This window comes from Sceloporus undulatus, chromosome 4, assembly GCF_019175285.1.
Source record: "Sceloporus undulatus isolate JIND9_A2432 ecotype Alabama chromosome 4, SceUnd_v1.1, whole genome shotgun sequence".
Lineage (NCBI taxonomy): Eukaryota > Metazoa > Chordata > Lepidosauria > Squamata > Phrynosomatidae > Sceloporus > Sceloporus undulatus.
In genome coordinates, this window is record NC_056525.1 from 148,097,095 (window position 1) to 148,118,036 (window position 20,942).

The window sequence follows — 20,942 nt, forward strand, 5'->3', positions numbered from 1 at the left end:
GAATATCTGTTTTTGTGTTTCTCTTTCCTCCTCCTATTCACTGGCTGCATCCACACCACAAGAACAATCCAGTCTGACACCACTTTAACTGCCATGGTTCAATGCTATGGATTTCTGAGAATTGTTGTTTTTTGAGACATTTAGCCTTCTTTGTCAGAGAACTCTAGTGCAACAAACAAACTACAATTCCCCAAATCTCATAGCACTGAGCCATGGCAGTTAACATGGTATCAAACTGGATTATTTCTGCAATGTGGATGCCAGTCTATATCAGTAAACATTTAAAACTGGGTGCAAAGCTTCTCTGTACATTACTTCTGCCAATTCTATACCTGAAAAACCGGGGTTTTTTTTTTTTTTTACAAAATAATATACAAAGACACCAAATAAATTTAGGGGCATATCACCTTAATGCAAGTTGAAATCTCATCTATGACTAGATGTTCCCTTGATTTACCATGCAATTACTTACATGGCAGCAGATGCTTTCCTTTCCATCCAGCTACTACATACAAAAGTAATACTGTAATCTGGCACTGTAATCTCTGTTGATCTTGAATTTTCTCATATTAAATATATCATGGAATTTACAATATTGTATATTGTCTGCTTTGTAATTTTCTTCAAAAATAAAAATCAGTCAATTCTAAATGCAGCTCACACAATTTCTTAGAAATAGCTAGAAGCAAAACTTCAACAAAAATGTCAAGAAGCAGCAGATAATCATTCCATAAATAAATTCCAAATATGCATCAAAGAAAAATAAATATAATATATCCAGCTGGTCAACTGCTTATTGGAATTTTTAAAAGTCTTCATATGTAATTAGAATCTTATTAGGGATAGGGCCAGGGAATTTCCCTTTGGCAGGCACTTCAAGGGAAGTAAGACGTAGAAAGAGAGCTCCCCAGCTGATTCATGAAAGGGGAGTCTTTTACTAGAAAGGTTCTAGGTACACAGATGTATGCACACACATGACTGATACAAGTTGAGCAATGCTTGTAAATAAATACTTTCTAAAACTTTTAAGACTCTGCATACTAGTTTTACCTTGTGAAATGTCTGTTTTCACAGTGAAGTCATCAGGAGTAAGTACAAAATTCAGCCACCAAGTAAAGCCTCGTTGTTGTTTCTCTTTCCAGCGTTCATCAAAAAACATGTTCTTGGCCACAAAAGGCATTGGATGTCTAGGAATATCTTTTAAAATAATTACAAGTTCCATTAATTTTCTCCATAAAACACTACATTCTCAGTCCTACAATGTCAGATATTTCGGTGCCCAATCAAAGACAACAAATTCAGGTTAGAAACAATCAAACTGTGGGACACTGATGAAAACCATCAAAGAGCTATATTACAGCTTGAGTCTCCTTTATTTTAAATGGTTGGGACCAGAGTATTTTGGATTTTGGAGTTTTTTCAGTTCTGTAATATTTGCATATACATAATAAGATACCTTGTAGATGGGAAACAAATCTAAATATTAAATTAATTTATGTTTTGTATACACCTTATACACATAGCCTGAAGATAATTTTGTACATAATACTTTTAATAATTTTGTGCATGTAACAAAGTTTGTACACATTAAACCATCAAAAAACAAAGGTGTCATTATCTCAGCAACCCATGTAGACAATTTTGCATTTTGGATTTTGGAATTTCGGATAAGGGAGACTCAACCTGTACCTGAGTTTTCATATCAGTAAATTTGCATCCTGTGTCCTCCCTCTGGCAACTCAGATTTGTCCCTCTCTCATTTTATCTTATGCAGTAATTCTAAACCTTTGGTCCTACAGATGGTTTGGGTTTCCATGAAATCCTGGCTATAGTCTCTGAGAACTGAGGTCCCAAACATCTGGAAGACCAAAAGTTGCAAACCACTGTATGGCCAACAGCATCTAATTTTTTTTTTACTGTATTTCCTTTCAATATATCTTGATTTCAACTGCATCCCACCTCTACAAAGATAGAGCAGCCATCATTTTTTTGCTTACTCTGTATGTGTCTACACTGATAAGTGTATATGCCGTTACATTAGAGATGGATAAATTAAAACTGAGGTCCTTTTCAAAGATTCCATCTTGAGCCTCCTGAATTGCTAACCCTCAGTCTCCAAAATGCCTTAATTACTCAAGGAGATAGGAAAAGGAAAATGTTAGGAGAGGTAGTATTATGGAAAATACCATAATCTCATTATACTAGCTTTGTAGACGGAGTATTATGATAGACTTAAATGTGATCAGTCAATAAATTCCCTAGGTCAGTATCACTGAGGTATAAAGCAATGTTAGTCTTAATGGTAGTTTACTAAGCGTAAAGTGTTTGAAAACTGAATAAAAATATAACTTATGAAATACTAGGTCAGTATTGCAAAAACCGCAGCCAATTTTAATCATCAAATATAATATGTACCTCCAAAGACACCTCATGAAACAGAAGCAAAAACTCGATATCATACACATTTTATCAATTATGAATTGAACAATATTATCCTACAAAACTTTACTTTTTAATACAATAGTGTGTCAGAAAATAGACACACTCACTTCTTTAACTCAGATAAAATCCAGCAAATGTGTAGAATTTTAACTTATACAAATAATGTTTTCTTTCTCCTGGAAAACACAAAGCATCAAGACTTCAGTGTCACCTGTTTTTAAAGGTATCACAAAGGTCAGTTGAGACTGTGCAATAGGGACTACGCTTCTAGTTCTTCTAACAGTTCTGAATTTTTGAGATAAGGAATCTGAAAATTGGAAATATGAAAACTGTAATTAGAAACATGAATACTGTTCAGATCAGAACACTAAACAAAAAATAATACCAAAGACAAATAAATCATGCAAATAAACCATAATTCTATCACCATCTTCCTTAAAAAAAGTTTCCCAGTTCCAAGAGCCCATAAACTTTCAGTGCTTCTCTACTCCATCCTGTATTCGCTTGGACATTCTCCCTAGTTATGCAGTTCTTCTCTAATGTTTAAGAGACATTAGTGTGATAGGAACACCGTAGGTCACCATGACAGGGTCTTTGCTAAACAATGGCACAAATGTTTCAAATGATTTCACCTCAACTCCAGTTTATCTGCAGAAGCTCCTTATTTAAATGGAAAGAGGTGTGCTTTCACGACAAACACTACACTTAGATTCCCTCTATTTTCCAGATCACTAGATCTGTCCAGCTACCCATCTCACAAATACAAAGACTTGCATTCCTAAATCCAAATCCAAAATTGAAGCCTGTCATGTCAGCGCTCAAAAAGTTTTGGATTTTGGTGTATTTCCAGATAAGGGATACTGAACCTCTAAATGGCAATTGTTTGGAGGAAAGAATATATGAAAAATATAACTCCCGTATCAACAGGGGATACGTTGCCAGACTTCTTGGGAAAACATGTAACTGTGGGTAATAATGAACCCTATAGAAATGAATTACTTCTGGCATAAGCTTATTATAGAATTGTGCTTGAGGACCTAGAATGTATTTTTTCAGACATGGGTAAGTGAAACCGTGAGTACCAGTCTTGCAGATACAGTCATACGATGCACACAAATACTTCTGTTGGACACAGTACAATGACGCTAACCCCAGGCAATATACAATGTCAAACATTTTAATGTATCGTCAAACATTTTAATGTATCAAAAGAAACCAGAAACAAAGCTAACTTACCCGGTCTCTGTTTCGGTCTTTGTCTCTCCCTGTTCACAGATTTGGGAACTGGTATTTTCAAAGCAGACTGGATTTCCTTTTCTACACAAACTCTCTGGATTTTTTTCCTTTCAATTTCCCCCTCATATGCTTCATTTCCATTATCAGTGACTGTCATATATTCTCCACTTTTTCTTTTACGACCACACGAAACTGATTCCAATTGAGCAGAAGTGGCTTTTAAATCGCTGCTCCTAATTTCACCTGAGATGGGTTCTATAACTGGAAGCCTTCGCAGCATTTCCAGTTTTGCACTTTCAGGAGCAATATCCACACATTCCTGTATTGCATTAGAAAGGCATTTTCTAGATTTTGGGCACACTGCTTCTTTTCTCTCAGCCAGATTTGGCTTACTTTTGGTAACTGTGTTGGAAAGCACTGGCTTTTTTTTAGTCTTTTCTTTCTGGAGGCAGGAAGTCTGATCTTTCCCTGTTTTCCTGACCTTGGTGACAGTTTGTAAAGCATACTTTCTGTCTTTTATATCATTAAAGGCACTGTTTGAAAAATGAGGTTCCACAGGAAAAAATACTGCTTTTGTCTTTTCCGTCTGTTTTGGTAAGGTAGGACCTGACATACAAGACTTGACATTTGATGAAGGGGGCACAGATTTATGTACTTGCAAAAGGGGTTGAATAGCTATTTGATTTTCTTTTAAAAATTGATCGGGTGAAAGAATTGGTGCTGTTGCACCCACACAAAGTTCCTCAGTAAGTTCATAGCTGTTGTTCACAAAAGAATCAGGGCTTAAAATTCTCCTATATTTTAAAGAAACATACTGATTTTGCTCTGGAGTGCAAACTAAATTTGTGTTAGAATTTTGTTCTTCTGTTGAGCTAATATGAGGTGGACTTTTCAATTTAGTTTCTACAAGATAATCACAGAGTGGGTTAACAGTACAAGTTTCTTTTACATCCTTTAGTAATTCGTCACATGATGCTGTCCCAATAACTGAACATGTAGTTGATCTTCTCAGTGAGAAAGGAGTGTAACTGACATGCTGGTTTTCTTGAAGGATGGGATTAATGGGAGAGAGAGAGAGATTGTTTTCCAAGACGATTAGGGAATCCCCATTGGGTGATGTGGTATCTTTGTTCATTTCCAGGTTCTCACAGGACTGGAGTGGGCTTCTAGCTCCATCTGTTTTTTGTGACATCTGTAATGTTTTATTAACATTTTTGATGATGGGTAGTTTTTTCTTGCATCGCGACTGTTGCAAAGGAGTTCTCTTTTTAATAGTATCCCAGAGACGTTTCTGAAAATAATACCAATACAAACAATTATCAATACACACATATCAAGCACTCCGAACAGCTGTGTGGAGCTTTACTCTTCCTCTGTAAATAATATTGCTTAGCAATCATTGTTACATTTCTTCCATCAGTTTTGATGCAATCTTATAAAGTAAAAGAGAATAAACACAAAGACTGGGTGCAATTAGTACCACTCCGGCCCAAAACACCCAATGATCAGAATTCGTACAGAAATCTCCGCATATGTAGCCATGCTGCCTGTTTTAAATTTCTGCAGAGTTCGGAGCATTTGACAAGTTCCAGGTTGCTTAAACCAAGGGAAGTATACAAGTGAAACCACAAGTACCGGTCCTGCAGATACAAAGTCGTAGCAGGCACACAAATATTCCTGATGGACACAATACAATGACACCAAGCCCAGGCAACATATTTTAACATAGCTTGTGCTGAGGTCATGACAAAACCACACCAGAGTTTGTGTTCTGCAGCTTCAGGAAATTCACTGTACAAGACAACTCACCTAAAACTGACAGAAAGGAGCTTTTAAATCTCCTGTGGAATTATATACAACCAGACAGAGACTTTGCAAACTGAAACAGAATAGTGAATAATGACTTAAAATCTTACCTTTTTCTTAATGGGCTGCTCAGCGGTTCCCAAAAGAACTGCTTGATGTTTGACAACACCATTTACAACAAATGTTATAAGCTCCCGAATTTTGCCACCTTCCAATGGTGTCCATGTTATTGAAATGAATATTCTCTCTCCAGGCTTCAAAAGAAAAAAAGAATGAAGCTTCAGTCAGGAACTTTATTTGTTGGAGTGCAGACTTCTGCAGAATAATGCATCCATAGACAACATCACAGACCAAACCTTTTGCATTTATTTATACACTGTGCCCGATGCCTGAACAGCTTTAATAGTCACACCGCTATCCAGTCAAAGAAAATATGAGCAGGATAAGCATGTATGAAAGTATACGTCACCATCATAATGTTGTCCTTACACAGATAAGGTTTAGCAGTGGACAGAAAAGTACCATGGGAAACATACAGCTGTGGAGGGGCTAGTCATTAACAGATTCATAATATCAAGATCAGGATCTCACCTTGAACCAGATGGCTGTGCTCTAAACTAGCAGAAGTAACTCAACAACAGCACTTTAGTTAATCCAGAGCTCAACAAGAAAAAATGCTACTCATTTATACTACAGATTTCAGAGCTCCCATCTGAAATGTGGTGTTAGAGAAGATTTCTACTAAAGAGACAAACAAATGGGTTTTAGGGCAACTCAAGCCTTAATCCTCATCAGAAGACAAGATTACTGAAATGAGGGTTTTATACTTTGGACACATCACGGGCCAACACGGCTCATTCAGAAAATGATAGTAAGTGGAAGGTAGTAGGAAAAGAGGGATGCCACATTTCAGGTTCACAAGACCTGGGGAGGGCAGTTGTGATGGGGCTCTTGGAGTCCTCTCATTCATAGGACCCACTAATGTCAATTCCATGGCACATAACAAGAAATCTCAGAGACAACACTCTCTGTGGTCCCAAGACTCCAAAGTCTGTCATCCCTCAGGCCATTTTTTATGCAGATACCCCCCCCCCCCCAATAGTAAAAATGGGATTACTACCACTCCTCACTATCAGGTCTTACAACAGAGCATACATTCTACCATATGCGGATACTTACTGTCAGAAACTGAGTTAAACCTGTAAATTTTAAATGTAGATTTGTTCTAATACGTATGTGTCTTGTTTGTTCTTTTAAACTGATGTATGTTTTAACTATGGGATGCAGTGGCTTAGTGGTTAAGACGCCAGTTCTGATGATCGGAAGATCATAAGGTTGGCATTTCGAGGCCCAGGTGCTGCATGATGGGTGAGCTGTCACTAGTCCCAGCTTGTGCCAACCTAGCAGTTGGAAACCATGCAAAGGCAAGTATATAAATAGGTACCACTTTGGTGGGAAGGCAACAGCATTTGGTGCAGCCACACTGGCCACTTGGCCACCAGAGCAGCAATCAGACAACGCTGGCCTTTTGGCTTAGAAACAGAGATGAGCGCTGCCCCCTACAGTCGGTTACAACCAGACATTCATGTCAAGGGACCACCTTTACCTTTACGTTTCAGTTTCATGTCCCAACTGACACATGTCGGTTGGTCTGTTGTTGTTCTTCCACCTCGATCCGGGTTAGAAATAAACGTCATTGTTATCATTGTATTTGGAAAATGAAAGTCAAGGATTAAATAGTTAAACCAGTCTCTAAGGAGTACGCTGCTGCCACAATGGGCCATATTGGAACTGTACAGTTAACCATAGCTAACAAATATCTATGGTATTGCGCAATATTTAATCACATACACACACATAGGAGTGTGTGTGTGTATTTACATACACACTATATATAAATATATATTTGTTGTTGTTGTCATGCATCTTAAAGTCACTTCTGACTGACAGACCCTAGCATATGTGTGTATGTGTGTGTGTGATACAACATTGTAGTATATTATAGTACCTCTTAACCATGATTAACTGCACTGTCACACAACAACAACAACAACAACAACAACAACGACAGCTTCTGTTTGACAAGAACGGTTCCCCATTTTAAGACCTACCCTCTCCCCCCTCAATAAATATAAGCCTATATTGAAAAGAAAATGACCCCAGAGGTAAGGCACCGTCTAAACCAAGGGCCTATGTCTAGGTATATACGCAACAAAGCCCAGCTCCCAGGGTTCTTCCATAGCCTTGAGTCGGGGAGGCAGGGAAAGCGGTGCCAAACCGGGTTCTCCCTCCAGTGTGGAGGCAGCACCTGCAGGAGGCGTTGGCTGTGTGTCTGCTCCAGGGCGAAGCCCTTCTCGGCGGGCGGAGGGCGGTGGAGGGCCAGGCTGACGGGCTCGGCGTTGGGGTTCTCCACGGCCAGGCGGCGGAGGCAGGCGGTGCCGACTGGGACGCGGCCGAAGCTGAGGAAGGGCGGCCGGGAGAAGTGGCTGAGCGACAGCACCGAGGGGCCCTCCTCCTCCTCTTCGCCTTCCTCTTCCCCTTTGACGGCCCAGCGACGTCTCCGCTGCTGTCCCCTCAGCGCAGCCATCGCGCCGCTTTCCCCCTCACTGAGTGACAACACACTCGCCATCAACCGCCGTTCCCACATTCAAACCCAGCGCCGCGGCCAATCAGGAGCGGGGACGTCACGGACCCGCAGCCAATCGTCGCAGAGGGCTCTTCCTCCAATCGGAGAACGGAAGGCTCAACCAATCGCGACCAGCGACCTTTCCTTGGGCAACTCTTATAGCCCCGCCCCTCCGTGGCCCCGCCCCTTTTTGCAAAGCGCTCTTCCCCTCAGCGCTGCCATCGCCCTGCTCTCGCACTCGCCCCAAATGTCACTCCCGCATTCAAACTAAGCGCCGCGGCCAATCAGAACCGGGGACGTCACGGGCCCGCAGCCAATCGTCGCACGGGGCTCTTCCTCCAATCGGCGAATGGAAGGCTCAATGGTGACTTGCAGGCCTTCCCCACCTCCAGCCAATAGCGAGCCAGGGCTTGCTTTCAAACTCGGCGCGGTGTGGGCGGGGCTGCGGGTCAAGGGCAAGGTCGCTTTTCAATGCTCCTGTTGCATTCTGGGACTTGTAGTTTACGAAGGAGGCATTTTGGAACGTTCAGCCGGAGAGCTCTTAAGCCTCGCTGAACTACAAACCCCGAAATGCAACAGCGGCCGGATTTGAAACTACCTAGCTTTCCTCCAGATGTTTTTTGGGCTTCAGCACCATCTTCCGCCATGATTGGGGATGACAAGAGTTACAGTGTGAAGTATCTAGAGGTCACGCTTGTGGAGGAGCACAGAGCACACTGCCATCATGTCAAAATACAGAAGGAGTGCAAGAGGCTTGTGCTGAAGAAGAAGGAAGATGGAGTAGCATGGCAACATCTGGAAATGGTTCAGGAATCAAAACAGCAAAGCAAGTCTGAGACCGTCTCCCATGTATTCTCACACACTAGCGCTGCCCATGTGTCTTAATTTCCACCTTGCTTAGCCAGACTAGGTGCCAATGTATGTATGCTCTCACCTAGAGGATGTTATGGTCCACTGCGTTATTCTAGCACTTGTCACCCTCACAACCTCAACGCACCTGCATTTCTGCATCTGTAGTATTTCAAATACCCGCCACATCACCATCTGCAGCAGAACATCAGTGTCTATCATACAAGCGTAAGCCTGTTCTTCTTCGTAGGCAGCACTGTCCAAAAAAGTCTGCAAACCTGATTAGGAGACAAATGGGAAATACATGCAGTTCATTGAAGGGGACTAGAGAGAGTAATGTGGAAATATGGTGGTAAACGTTCTGCAAAATTCAACAAAGCCACAAGGGTTGTTTTTGATTTTATGATCGATTGTAAATAAGATTTATTTTAAAATGACCAACACATGTATTCCACATTTAAAAGATAGTATTGCTGCTGCTGTCCAGTTGGTTGCAGTTTAACATCGAATGTGTGCTTGAAGCACAACCCACAAACGATTAAAAGTAAGTTGCCTCAAGATCTTGCGTTCCCTTTTACTGGATACATTGATAACACATAACGGAATATGAGGCACTATAGCTTACTTTCTATTGCTGGGGTGGGCAAGGTGTAGGCCTCTAGATGTTGGACTGCATTGTACTACAGTACCCATAATTCCTCATTACTGTCTATGGTGGTTAGGACTGAGGAGCTGTATACCAACATCATCCAGAGGACGACAACTGCCCTCCCCTATTTTAGAGTATGAAAAGGCAGCCAGAGTATGCAAAAATAGTATACACAGAAAATGCTGAAGTAAGTGGGACCATGATGATTGACTTCACTGCTACGGATTTCAATTAAACTACAGTTGGCCTTCAGTTTTCGCAGGGGATCCATACCAGATCCCCCCCCCCTGCAAAAAAGGAGACTCGCCAATATTCAAGCCCCATAGACTTAGATGGGGCATGAGACCGCAAGCGCACACCATGGGGGCATGCCCCATTGAAAATAACAGAGGTGGCCCCTCGAATATTCAAGTCTGTGGATCTCAAGTCTGCAAGAACGGAGGGGTGACTGTACTTTAAATATGATGGAGTCTGAATCCAATCAAAGCTATTGTCTTGTCTCATCCAATATACTTCCATGTCAGCAGTACCATTCTGAGGTAATTTGTCCCCGTTGCTGCTACACATGCTCCTACCTCTTTTACAAACTTAAGCGGAACAGCCATTAATCAAGTTTGTGCTTTTGAGGACCAATTCGATAGATATCTTCAATGCTACATGTTGTAGCACTACCCAACAGCTAACAACCCTCTTTGGGGTATTTAGGGAAACACTAAGGCCTGTTACAGACTGCCAAAATAAAGCTGCTTCGGGTCTCTTTGGAGGTATGCTGTTTAAATGATGCATGCATCCTAAGAATCCGGAAGCTGCACCAAAGCTACACTCCAGTGCTTAGGAATGGAGTGTGGCTTTGGCGCGACCTCCGGACTCTTAGGACCCATGCATCATTTAAACAGCATACCTCCAAAGAGACCCAAAGCAGCTTTATTTTGGTAGTCTGTAACAGAAAAAATCCTCCACATTTTGGATACAATTTTTAAATTTGCCTAATGCTCACTAAAGAACTATAGACCAACTGGATAAGAACCGTTTGAACACAGTGTACAGACATGAAAAAGAGACTTCCCATGATCAAGCTAATTTTTGGCTCTGCTGCCTAAGTTTATGGAAGTTATTATTTTTATTAAGGAAAATACTGTAATGAGGTATCAAGTACTACATTTATAGTACCAATCTTTCTTCACAAAGAAGGAAACACTTTAGGTTCTTAACACAACTAGCTAAAGTAACTGCATGGAGGTGGCATGTGTGTTTTGGCTTGACAAAAGTTTTGCAGGATTCCAGACAGTTCTCAGTAGCACTAGAAATGGTATGCATTTTTAAATATGATCTAAACATTGTTTTAAAATTTTGGACACTGTTCAGATTAACAAGTGAGTGTTAGGTCTGCCCAGCCATACAGTCCTAAACAGGTATGTTCAGAGGTCAGTCACACTGAATCTGGTCAACATGACTTCCAAGTAGAGTTGCTTTGTTAAACCTTTCACTTTGATCTTCTTTATTAAAGTGAATGAATTTAATGCAAATCTTGATTTTAAAGTAGTTTTTTCACAGTCTTAAAATGCAGCTCAGGAATGTTCCCATCATGGTTTTGTTCTGATGCAAAATGTGTGAATCACAGAGATCACAAAGAAAAACCAAGGCTGTACTAATTTCTGTACACACTGACTAGCCATTTAGCAAGGCAAAAAGAAAGATTTCATTTTCTTGGGATTCTGCAATCAATACTTTTGAGGGGCAGAATGCTTTCATTTTGGTTTTAAACATCACATATGGAAGCAGGGCAACTGAAGAATGTTATTATAATATATTTCAAACAACAACAAGGAAGCAGCTTATTTTCATCTACATCAAGATGGGCAAAGTGCAGCCTTTCAGATGATACGACTGCAATTCCATCAAACTTTATCTTTGGTTATGTTGGCTAGGACTGCTGATATTCGCAGTTCAGAAACATTTGGAGGCCCATACTCTCCCCATACACTACCTCAACGTATCCATGACAATGACTAGGTACTGCGCTCTTGATAGGCATTGATCTGCACCTTTTTAATATATCCAAATGATAACCTCTGACCTGCACCTTGATATCAAAAGTACATCTTGACCTGAGTAGCTGTATGGCCCTAGCATGGGATCTGAAAATAACAGGTTCCCACTGAAACAAAGGGAAGCCATGGGTTTTGATATATAAACGAATTTCCTTTCCCAGCTCTGAAGATGGGTGAGATCATGCCAGGAGCTGCCTTAAAAATGCTATCAGGCAGATGTCTTAAGGAAGTGTTTCTCTTGTGTTTGAGGGGGAACCATTTGAATCAAAGGACTGACATTTGCATGGCCATTTGGGTCCCTACTCTGGCAGAAACATTTGATGAGATCAAAACATGGACCTAAGATGTGAAATACACTTTAAACAGTTTCCTTTGATTGCCCTTTGTCTAGAGACCCTATTAAACCCTTAAAAGGTCTCCTAAATTTAGGGATGGGCTGCTACCAGCCACTGGCTGCTGCCAGCCACTCTCAGCCAATGGCCTGTCTCAGGTCGTTTGCAGCCAACATCTATGTCAGTTTGAAGTCAGAGTCTCTCTGACCTGGTCTGGTAAACCTTAAATATTAAGCAGACTTAGAAACTCTCACACAAATTGGACTTTCCAAGAGAGAACCTCTACATCAGGTGCGTATTTCCATGAGAAAAGCCTAATATCTTTCCCACATCTATCACATTATTTCCTTCTATGAATGCATGTGTGTATGTGCCTGTGTGTGTTTCAATCCCTGTTTCCAATAAAAGAGACATTGCTTGTACTTAGAGCCTCTGCCTCATTTCTGGATTTCCAGTTCCTGGTATACAGATCGAAGGGGCGATCCCTGAGGTGTAGTAACAGGCCTCCTCTTGTGACCTTGAGCTAATTAAATTCCCCATTGATAATTTGGTCACTGTTCACTGTTACACTCTAGTTATAGACCTTTGAAGTTATCACTGGAAGAAAGTATCATTCATCATTCCATCAGCCTTTTATCCTCAAATATCCACATACATTATCCAACCTACTCTGGTTTTCCAGATGATTTTACATCATACAAACAATAAAGCTAGTTAAAATTAATGTCTGGAATTCTGTTGGTACATTATAACTATGTCAGTGTAGATAATAGCACCAGGAGGAAAAGGAACACATACATAACAGCCCTGACATAAAACATGGAACAAGTAAGCTACACCTTGTAGATTTTGTCACCTTCCTGCATACCCCAGAAAAGTGCAATCACTAGTGTGGTGCACAAAGAACAGGAGTTGAGCCAATGTTTCAACTCATTTTTCAGTCTGCTTTTAGACAAAGACTTTCACTTGGAAAAATTACTGATAAATATTCTGTGTATATTACTTGTGTATAAGTCAGCCTCATGTATAAGTTGAGGGTATATTTGGGGGCAAAAATTATGGATTTTGATATGTCCTATGATGTACAGGATAAAATTTAGGGGCACATAACAAAGTGTGGCGGCTAAAAGTGTGGTGCAATAAATCAGTACTTCTATTAATCTGGGTCTTCTTCTGCTTGTATTCTGTTCTAAGAGCCCAATAGCAGGGTAGAGTCAGAAATACTGAATTCTACAAAGGGATGTAAAGGATGAAGCAAAGGAAAGTGATGCCAAAGAACAAAAATCTGGCAGGCATAACTGTTTGTGTTCACTCACTCTAAAGGTTGTATGGATAAGGAGCGAACTATGGTAAATGGTGGTTGTGGGGGAGATGAACAGGCTTGGGTGGGTCTAAGAAAATGTGTACATCAAAAAGGATGTAAAGACAAAGCAAAGAAAATGGTGAATACATTAGCAGTGATGGTAGCTTTTAACTTTAATATGATAACTTTGCCTGTCCCAGAAGAGCTGACAAACAGAGACAAATGGATCTTATTCACATCCTTCAAAGCTTGATTTCCTCAGTGCTCCCTTAAGGGCCAAGGAGCTGCCATTGCAACCATTTTTCAACCCAGGCATACAAGGTGAGAAGTAGCAACATGGCAGAGAGAGTAGAGGAGCTAAGTACTTCTGTTACAATTTCCCAGGACGGACTGAGCTTTCACCTTTCACCACTCTACTCAGAGAAGGGGAAGGTTCCTTTCTTGGTAAGAGTTAAAGTACAGTGCTTACACTGACCTGTGAATAAGTCAACCCAGATTTTTTGGGTCAATTTGACCAAAATTTCTAGACTTATAATGAATATATAACGTAATGACCTCCAGTATATTATCATTTTTGAAGCTCTTCCAGAAACTGAAAAAGACTAAATGTAACAAGCAAGAAATGGCACATTGAGGAACTTGCCCTGAAGATCCATTCTAGCCAAGAAGACACCATCCAAGAAACAGTTTCATTTTGATCTCCACCCAGGCAAGGCAAGGAATAACAGTGTTATTTTTGAAGACTATTTTCTATTGGATCCCTAGCTTCTCCTCAGTTCCTTCACAAGCCAAGAAAAAGGAAAAGAGAGAACAGAAAGAACCCTCAGAAACAAGGAAAAATAGGTGGGGTGGATGGCTTCTTTTATTTGGCTAGAATGGACCCTTACAGTAAGTTCCCCAATGTGTTATTCTCAGCCCATGAAGGAGTCATGCACCCTACCCATAGATATCTAAGGCCTAGACAAGATGAGTTTGAAAGAACTGAAGTCTCTTGAATGGGAGAATGTGTGGAAGGGATAAAAAGTTTGGGACTGTTTACCCTGCCACTTTGGATCCTTTTTTGGTGTAGAAGGCATAGTCTTTTCTTTATCATTGGCCCTATACAGACAGGCCAAAATAGAGGTGCTTCAGGTCACTTTGGAGGTATGGTGTTTCAATAATGCATGCGTCCTATGAGTCTGGAAGCTGCACCAAAGCTGCACTCCAGTGCTTAGGAATGGAGTGTGGCTTTGGTGTGACCTCTGGACTCTTAGGACTCATGCATCATTTAAATAGCATACCTCCGAAGAGACCTGAAGCAGCTTTATTTTGGCAGTCTGTAACAGGCCTAAGTCCTTAAGCGGTTTCTTACCAACACAGAGATTTCCCTTGAAAGGGACTGTGGCCAAATAAGATCTGGACTGCATGCCTGCAATCCACTGTCAAAGCCAATGGGAGTTTCTGACTACACTTGTGGCTGTAAGTGGAAAAGGTCAAGGAATCTCTGGCAGCATCAGCTACCAAGGCTAAGGACTTACAGGTTTTTTCATAAGACTTTCTGTAACCATTTTGCATCTTGGTCCTAGTTTTCAAATACATCTTGGACCCACAGCACAGTCTCTCTAGCAATAAGAGATGCCATGGAAGATGTGTAAATAGATAGGGCCTGAGGTTTCATGGGAGTGTTTGAAAGAAGTGTCTGCCCTCTACTCTTTAGTCTTTAAGTGTTGAATCTCCTTTGCAAGACATTAAAGTATGTCAAATACCACAGAATTAAGGGCTGCCTCCTATTCTATATCTATGGCTCCTTATGACTCTTTGTGTTAACAGCAGTAGAGGTGCTATCAGGGTATGTGCCATTTGGGACAATAAATCAACATCAACCACCTCAGCAAGGTCAGAGGATAATTTCAGTTCCAATACGGTTTATTTCCTTCCCAGAAAATCCAAGCTACTAAACAGCAGTGCAACTCTGGAGGGGGCAGATACTGGAGGAAGGGGGTCGTTATGGATGAGTGGGTGTCTATATAGCTCTCACAGGGTTCTGTTAAGAGCACTCTGGACAACCCTCACATGCTTCACAGAGGGACTTCTTGGGGCCAGAAGTGTCCTTAGCTTTTGTTGTTGCTTTCCCCACTTCCCACCCCCACCACAGAAAATAATGACACAAAAAAGGAAAGACATGATGGGGGGGGGGAGTGATAACAATGTTTTATTTTTTAAAAGGCAAAGCAGACAGAAGGGAAAAATAGCAGGGTAGATGGAGGAAAACAGTTAAGCAAAGCCAAGTGAAAGTGGAAGACCAAGTATAAGATCATTCGTGAGCAAGGCAAAAAGAAAAAAAAAAAAAAAAAAAAAAAAGAGGAGCAAGGGATACAATTGGAAATACTCTTCAAAATTAACATGCAATTCCTCCTTGCCTTGCCTGGGCAGTGACTGGATTAACACTTTCTTGGATGGCTCCTTCTTCATGGACTGGGAATTAAATAATGTTTTAAAATAATGGATTTCTGGTGGATGTGTCAACCATTCACACATTTGTAGCCTTCCCTGCTCCTGCACTCATTACTGATTGAATTCGATTAACCTTAATGTAATAGGACTGCAGCCTTATCGTCTTTTCTCAAATTCTGATAGTAAGAGAACAACAGTTTTACAGATCAACAAGGAATTTACTTGGACTGGAACTAACTGTCAGTGTACAGATTGTGTGTTTTTTACCTTCAAGATTTTCAGAAAATTTCCATACCTGAAAAAAATGCAAGAAAAATTAAACACACAAAAGTGAAGAGTTATCCACAATTAACCAGATAAAACAGGAAGATTCCTGACTTTAGTACCTTTCCAATTGCCTTCCTTTAAAAACAAAAACAAATTCTTTATATATTTTTTTAAAAAAACCATGATGGTTTGAGTAAAAACAACACTCTTTTTTCTTTGTGCTCAGCAGCTTTCAAATGACTGAAGAGGCCAAAGAATAAACGAAACAGGCATATTAGCCTTCTGATATAAACATGAATTAGTAAAACACCTGGAATGCACCATTCTGTTAGACATGATCATGACTGTTCATTACTTGAAATATTCTGTACAGAAGAAGCTGAATCAAGACCCAATAGAGTTCCAAGATAAGACTGTTCTCTAGAATCCAATATTTGCTCGGATCTGACAGGATGAACTATATTTGCAGGCTGTGGGGTAAGTGTATATTTTTCTAGAAATGCCAGATCTGTTGCTTGCCGATAGTCTGCTGGAGGCGGCTGAGGAGGAAGAACGTTGTTAGGTGAAGATGTAACAGGGGCGGGATGCTGTATAAGTTCAGACTGAGTTTCATTCATTTGTACGGGTATCAACATTACTGGAACACAATTGTCTGGGGATACATTCTGCAACATTGTTTTGGTTTCTGCTTGGTAAGGCTTGGTCTGTTCCATGAATGGTTTAGAATCACTTTGAAAAGCTTTGTCATCAGGCGTATACTGGGTTGGCAAAGAGACAATTTTCTCCTCTGACTCTGGGCTTGGAGATTCCTCTACAGATTTTCCTCCATGAACATGGTCAGTATGGTACTTCAGTTTATCTTTCCTTTTAAATGTTGCATTGCAGTATTGACAGTTAAAAGGACGAGCATCTGAATGAATAACCATGTGTTTAGTTAATGTCTTCTTAATTCTGAAGGACTGGCTACAAATTTGACATTTGTATGGCTTTTCACCTGTGTGGGAAAGTCAGTATTAGCAGAATAAAAAAATATTGCCTACTGAACAAATAATATAGATTGTTCTTTATCTCAGTTTCTTTGTGGCATGAAGAAATTATTATTATTTTATTTATTTAATAACATTTAACAAGAAATTTTTACACAACATAGAATGCCTGGAATATAGATTTTAAAAAGAAAATGTCAGAGAAGTCCATTTAAAGTTTACAGTCACTTAAAGAGACAATAAAAAAACCTAATTAATTTCATTTTTTAAAAAAAGCAACTGGTAAGCTGTCTGTATAATCACATTAATCAAAATCGCCATAAATAGAGTGTTGGTGAGAATCTGCTTTTTTATCCCAAACAAAAATATAACTTCATTAAAAAAAATTCTGCGAAAAGTTAAAATTCCCTGGCCAATGCTTTCTCAAACCAGCACCTGGGAAGGGGAGAGTGTCCATTAAAGTTAGATTTAATGTCTACCCACATCTAGACGGTCCTTCCCATAGAAACTATCACATTAGGCTGGAAGGCTCAAAGTTCCTTCCTGGCCTAGAAAATTAATCTCAAAACTACTTTCCACATGAGGGGTTTAGACACAGGAATGAATACAAACGTACTATCACACATCTATCGTCTAAACTCACTTCCAATAGCTAGATATTGGGATATGATATGTGACAGAAAAATGTGACATTGCACTAATATTGCAGTAACATTATGACAAGTCATCATGAACAAGTTGGACTGTGAATGGGATGCTGATAGAGAAGTCTCCAAGATTGTACTTTACAATCCATCCTTCAACCTCAGAATCCAATGGAAAGAATCACAAAATGTGATAAAGGAATTCCCTTTTATACCTACGGCTCATGAACCTAGAATGGGCATCTTCTGTCCAAAATACAAAAACTAGGTAATTTTAACCTTATTTTTTCTGGACATTGATGCTGTCACAGGTTGGATGCCTGGGAATATAGACTCAATTCTGAGAACACATGCCAGCAGTGTTTCATGCCATATATGACATTATAAACAATACATACATACACACAGAGAGATGTTTTATATATGTCATCACTGAAAGAGATGGAAAAACAAAAGCCAGATCCTGTAGCAAGTCCAGATGCCAAGTCTGTATTCATGTCTACAAACACTATTGGAAGTCCCAACATCAGGGATTCGTGTTCCTGCTAATCTTGACAGAATGTGACATAGGCTACCATTGGCCAATACAGTGGGCCCTCTCCTTACGTGGGGGGTCCATTCTGGACCCCCCTGCATAAGGGAAAATCCGTGTATGCTTGCGCCCCATAGGAAAGAATGGGGTGCATGCATGCAGTGGCAGTGCATGTGTGCAGACGCGTGTGCCATTTTTTATCGTCACACAGCTTCCGCATAAGCAGGAAGCCACGTATAGTGTGCCCGTGTATGGTGCGGGCACACTGTAATTGTTTGCTGTATTTTACTTAGAATAAAAAGGCCAGTATTTCCACTTAAGTGGGAATAATGGCACTTTCCAGGTATTGTTGTACTGCAAATCCCAGTAGTCCTTGCCTGCACAGCCATCAGAAGTGCGAGGAAATGTGAGCAGTACATCTGGAGGGCTGTACAATTCTCACCTTGGAGCTATACAAAAGAATCAGTGAACACACACCAAACTTTGGAAGTGGCAGTGTTTAAAAATGAATGGTAACCACTTTGGCTTCCATCTCAGGAGACAGGTGGCATATTAAATAAATAAATAAATAACTGGTAAAACACTTAAGTCTCCCAAGACATACTGTTCTTGACCTCAAGGTGGCCATCCCTTAAAAAAAGAATTTCAAAGGCAGATATCAACAGTTGAAAAGAGACGAACAAACAATAATCAAGAAGTTTTAACAGTATCTCCTAAGGCCTGAACAGGAATCAAGGCATTTTATCTCAATACATATATTAATCAGCAATACAGCAATATTTAATATTATCACCCAGCTACTCTTTCTTAATAGCCACTATTTACAGAATTATTACTATTTACACTTGGCTCTAATGATTACATTCTCCCAAACCACAAGTATTTGAGTGGCTCAACTCTTGACTCTTGTAACCTGAATGGGTGAATGTCTCTCATTACAATATGTGTATTAATATGCTTATTTATATCATGATGTCTTTGCTAGCACTACTCTATGTTACTAACCACAAGTGAAATAACAATAGTTTTTAACCTTTTAATTTTATTTTTCTTACTCCCCCATCAAGTACAATAATTTGCCAGCTAAGGCAACAATCTATGCCTCTAATGCAACAGGCTGTAATCTACAAAAACCTATGCCGAATAAAACTTGCTCATCTTCCACCACAGACTTTGTTGTTAAAGATAGTCATGAAGGAAGTAAAATCAACATGACCAATAAAAGAGCTGTCAGTTCTTTTTGCTACTTTTATGCATCACAGAATATCAAATATTTAAATCATTCCACTGGTATACAGTAATTTGCTGTTTACCTGAATGTGTCCTAAAATGCATTTCTAAACTTGATTTTCCTTTAAAAACTTTCTTACAGACTTCACATTGATGAAATGTTGCTTTATACCTTCAAAGAAAAACAAAGAAACAGAATTAAGTCAGAAAATTGGCTGTCTCTCCAAGAATATTTTCAAGGTTTACATGAATGATATAACTGTACCAAAGTAGTTTTTACATGCCCCCCCCCCCACCATTTATCTGATCTAAAATGTATTCTACAGGTGTGAATATCTCAAGATTATAATTAACACATAACAACAGTCTTCTGATCTGGATATTATTATTAACCTTTATTTAGAAAGCGCTGTAAATTTACACAGTGCTGTACATATAATCTTTTTAATTAGAAGTTTCCCTGCCCTCAGGCTTACAATCTAAAAAGACACGGCACAAAAGGAGAAGGGAATGGTGGTGGAGAAGGGGATCAGGTCCAGCAGCTCTTCTCTACCTCTGAGGCCTGGACCAAGGGAGATGGACTGGAGGGGAGGCTCTTCTTCTTAATGGATAGTTAAAACGAGGCATCCTGGGGCAGAGAGGGGCTCACCCCTGGGAATGCTTCTCTAAACAATATAGTCTTTAACTCAGTTTTGAAACAGGTTAGAGAAGTGATGAGGTGTGCATGTGGGGGAAGAAGGTTCCAGGAGTCAGGGACAGCAAGTGAGAAGGGACGAATCCGGGACAGGGCAGTGTCAATCTTATGGTGGGACAGGAGACCTTGACTACCAGAGCGGAGGGTACGAGTAGGAATGTAAAGAGAAAGAAGGTCAGTTAAGTAAGGAGAGGCCAGTCCCTGGAGGGCTTTGAAAGTCAACAACAAAAGCTTGTACCGGATGTGGAAGGAGAAGGGGAGCCAACGAAGGGAGGAGAAAAGAGGAGAAACATGGTCAAAGCAGCGAGTAGATGTGATAATACAGTGTAGTGAGGGGACATCAAGGGAAAATGAGCTTTAACAAACTGTGACATCTTCAAAGTCTCACCTGTTACGAGAGTATAAGGAAGAATACTTATTCTTCTATTGCCATACTGTAGACAATAGCTAGCTCAACATTTGCTGAAAATATGAATGTTTTAGAATGAACCTTACTTTTGCCACACCTTTTCTCCCAGATGAACACTTTTATAATGAACAGTGAGGTGATCTCTTCGACCAAAACATTTTCCACACTCCTCACACTGATGAGCCTTTTCACCTAAAGAGAACCAACATCACAATCTGAATTGGCTTTAATGGAAAAAAACAAATTCAAGTAAGGAAGGACAACAAACTGAGGTAACACCACAAAGGATTATGTGGACTTTCATACTCTTTGAGCTGAATCAGATGAGTCCATAATTAAGAACTGTATTTATTTTACAAACAAATGCTTTTGATCTTTTCCACTGCCATATAAAAAGAAGGAAGCATGTGAACCCACACCTAGCTATAGTTCACATATACAGCTGTAAATCAT

At 40.1% G+C, this 20,942-nt stretch overlaps 2 protein-coding genes across 4 annotated transcripts in view; both read right to left on the bottom strand.

Annotated features, from left to right (window-relative positions):
* ASPM (assembly factor for spindle microtubules) overlaps positions 1-8,081 on the bottom strand; it is a 32,689-nt gene extending 24,608 nt beyond the window's left edge. Inside the window, exons 1-6 of one of the 2 annotated variants that reach the window (XM_042465117.1) lie at positions 7,793-8,081; positions 5,595-5,738; positions 4,299-4,969; positions 3,679-4,268; positions 2,654-2,749; positions 1,051-1,197 (exon numbers count right to left, since the gene is read on the bottom strand). In XM_042465117.1, coding sequence (XP_042321051.1) covers positions 1,051-1,197; positions 2,654-2,749; positions 3,679-4,268; positions 4,299-4,969; positions 5,595-5,738; positions 7,793-8,071 — 1,927 coding nt within the window. In that variant the 5' untranslated portion in view covers positions 8,072-8,081. Of the gene's footprint in view, positions 1-1,050; positions 1,198-2,653; positions 2,750-3,678; positions 4,970-5,594; positions 5,739-7,792 lie in introns of both variants that reach the window. The other variant, XM_042465116.1, reaches the window with a different exon arrangement.
* A 7,386-nt stretch (positions 8,082-15,467) lies between these two features.
* The window catches only part of ZBTB41 (zinc finger and BTB domain containing 41), an 18,549-nt gene continuing 13,074 nt past the window's right edge, over positions 15,468-20,942 (bottom strand). For both annotated transcript variants that reach the window (XM_042465549.1, XM_042465548.1), the window contains exons 9-11: positions 20,576-20,681; positions 19,470-19,558; positions 15,468-16,988 (exon numbers count right to left, since the gene is read on the bottom strand). In XM_042465549.1, the coding sequence (XP_042321483.1) occupies positions 16,333-16,988; positions 19,470-19,558; positions 20,576-20,681 (851 nt within the window). In that variant the 3' untranslated portion in view covers positions 15,468-16,332. The remainder of the gene's footprint in view (positions 16,989-19,469; positions 19,559-20,575; positions 20,682-20,942) is intronic.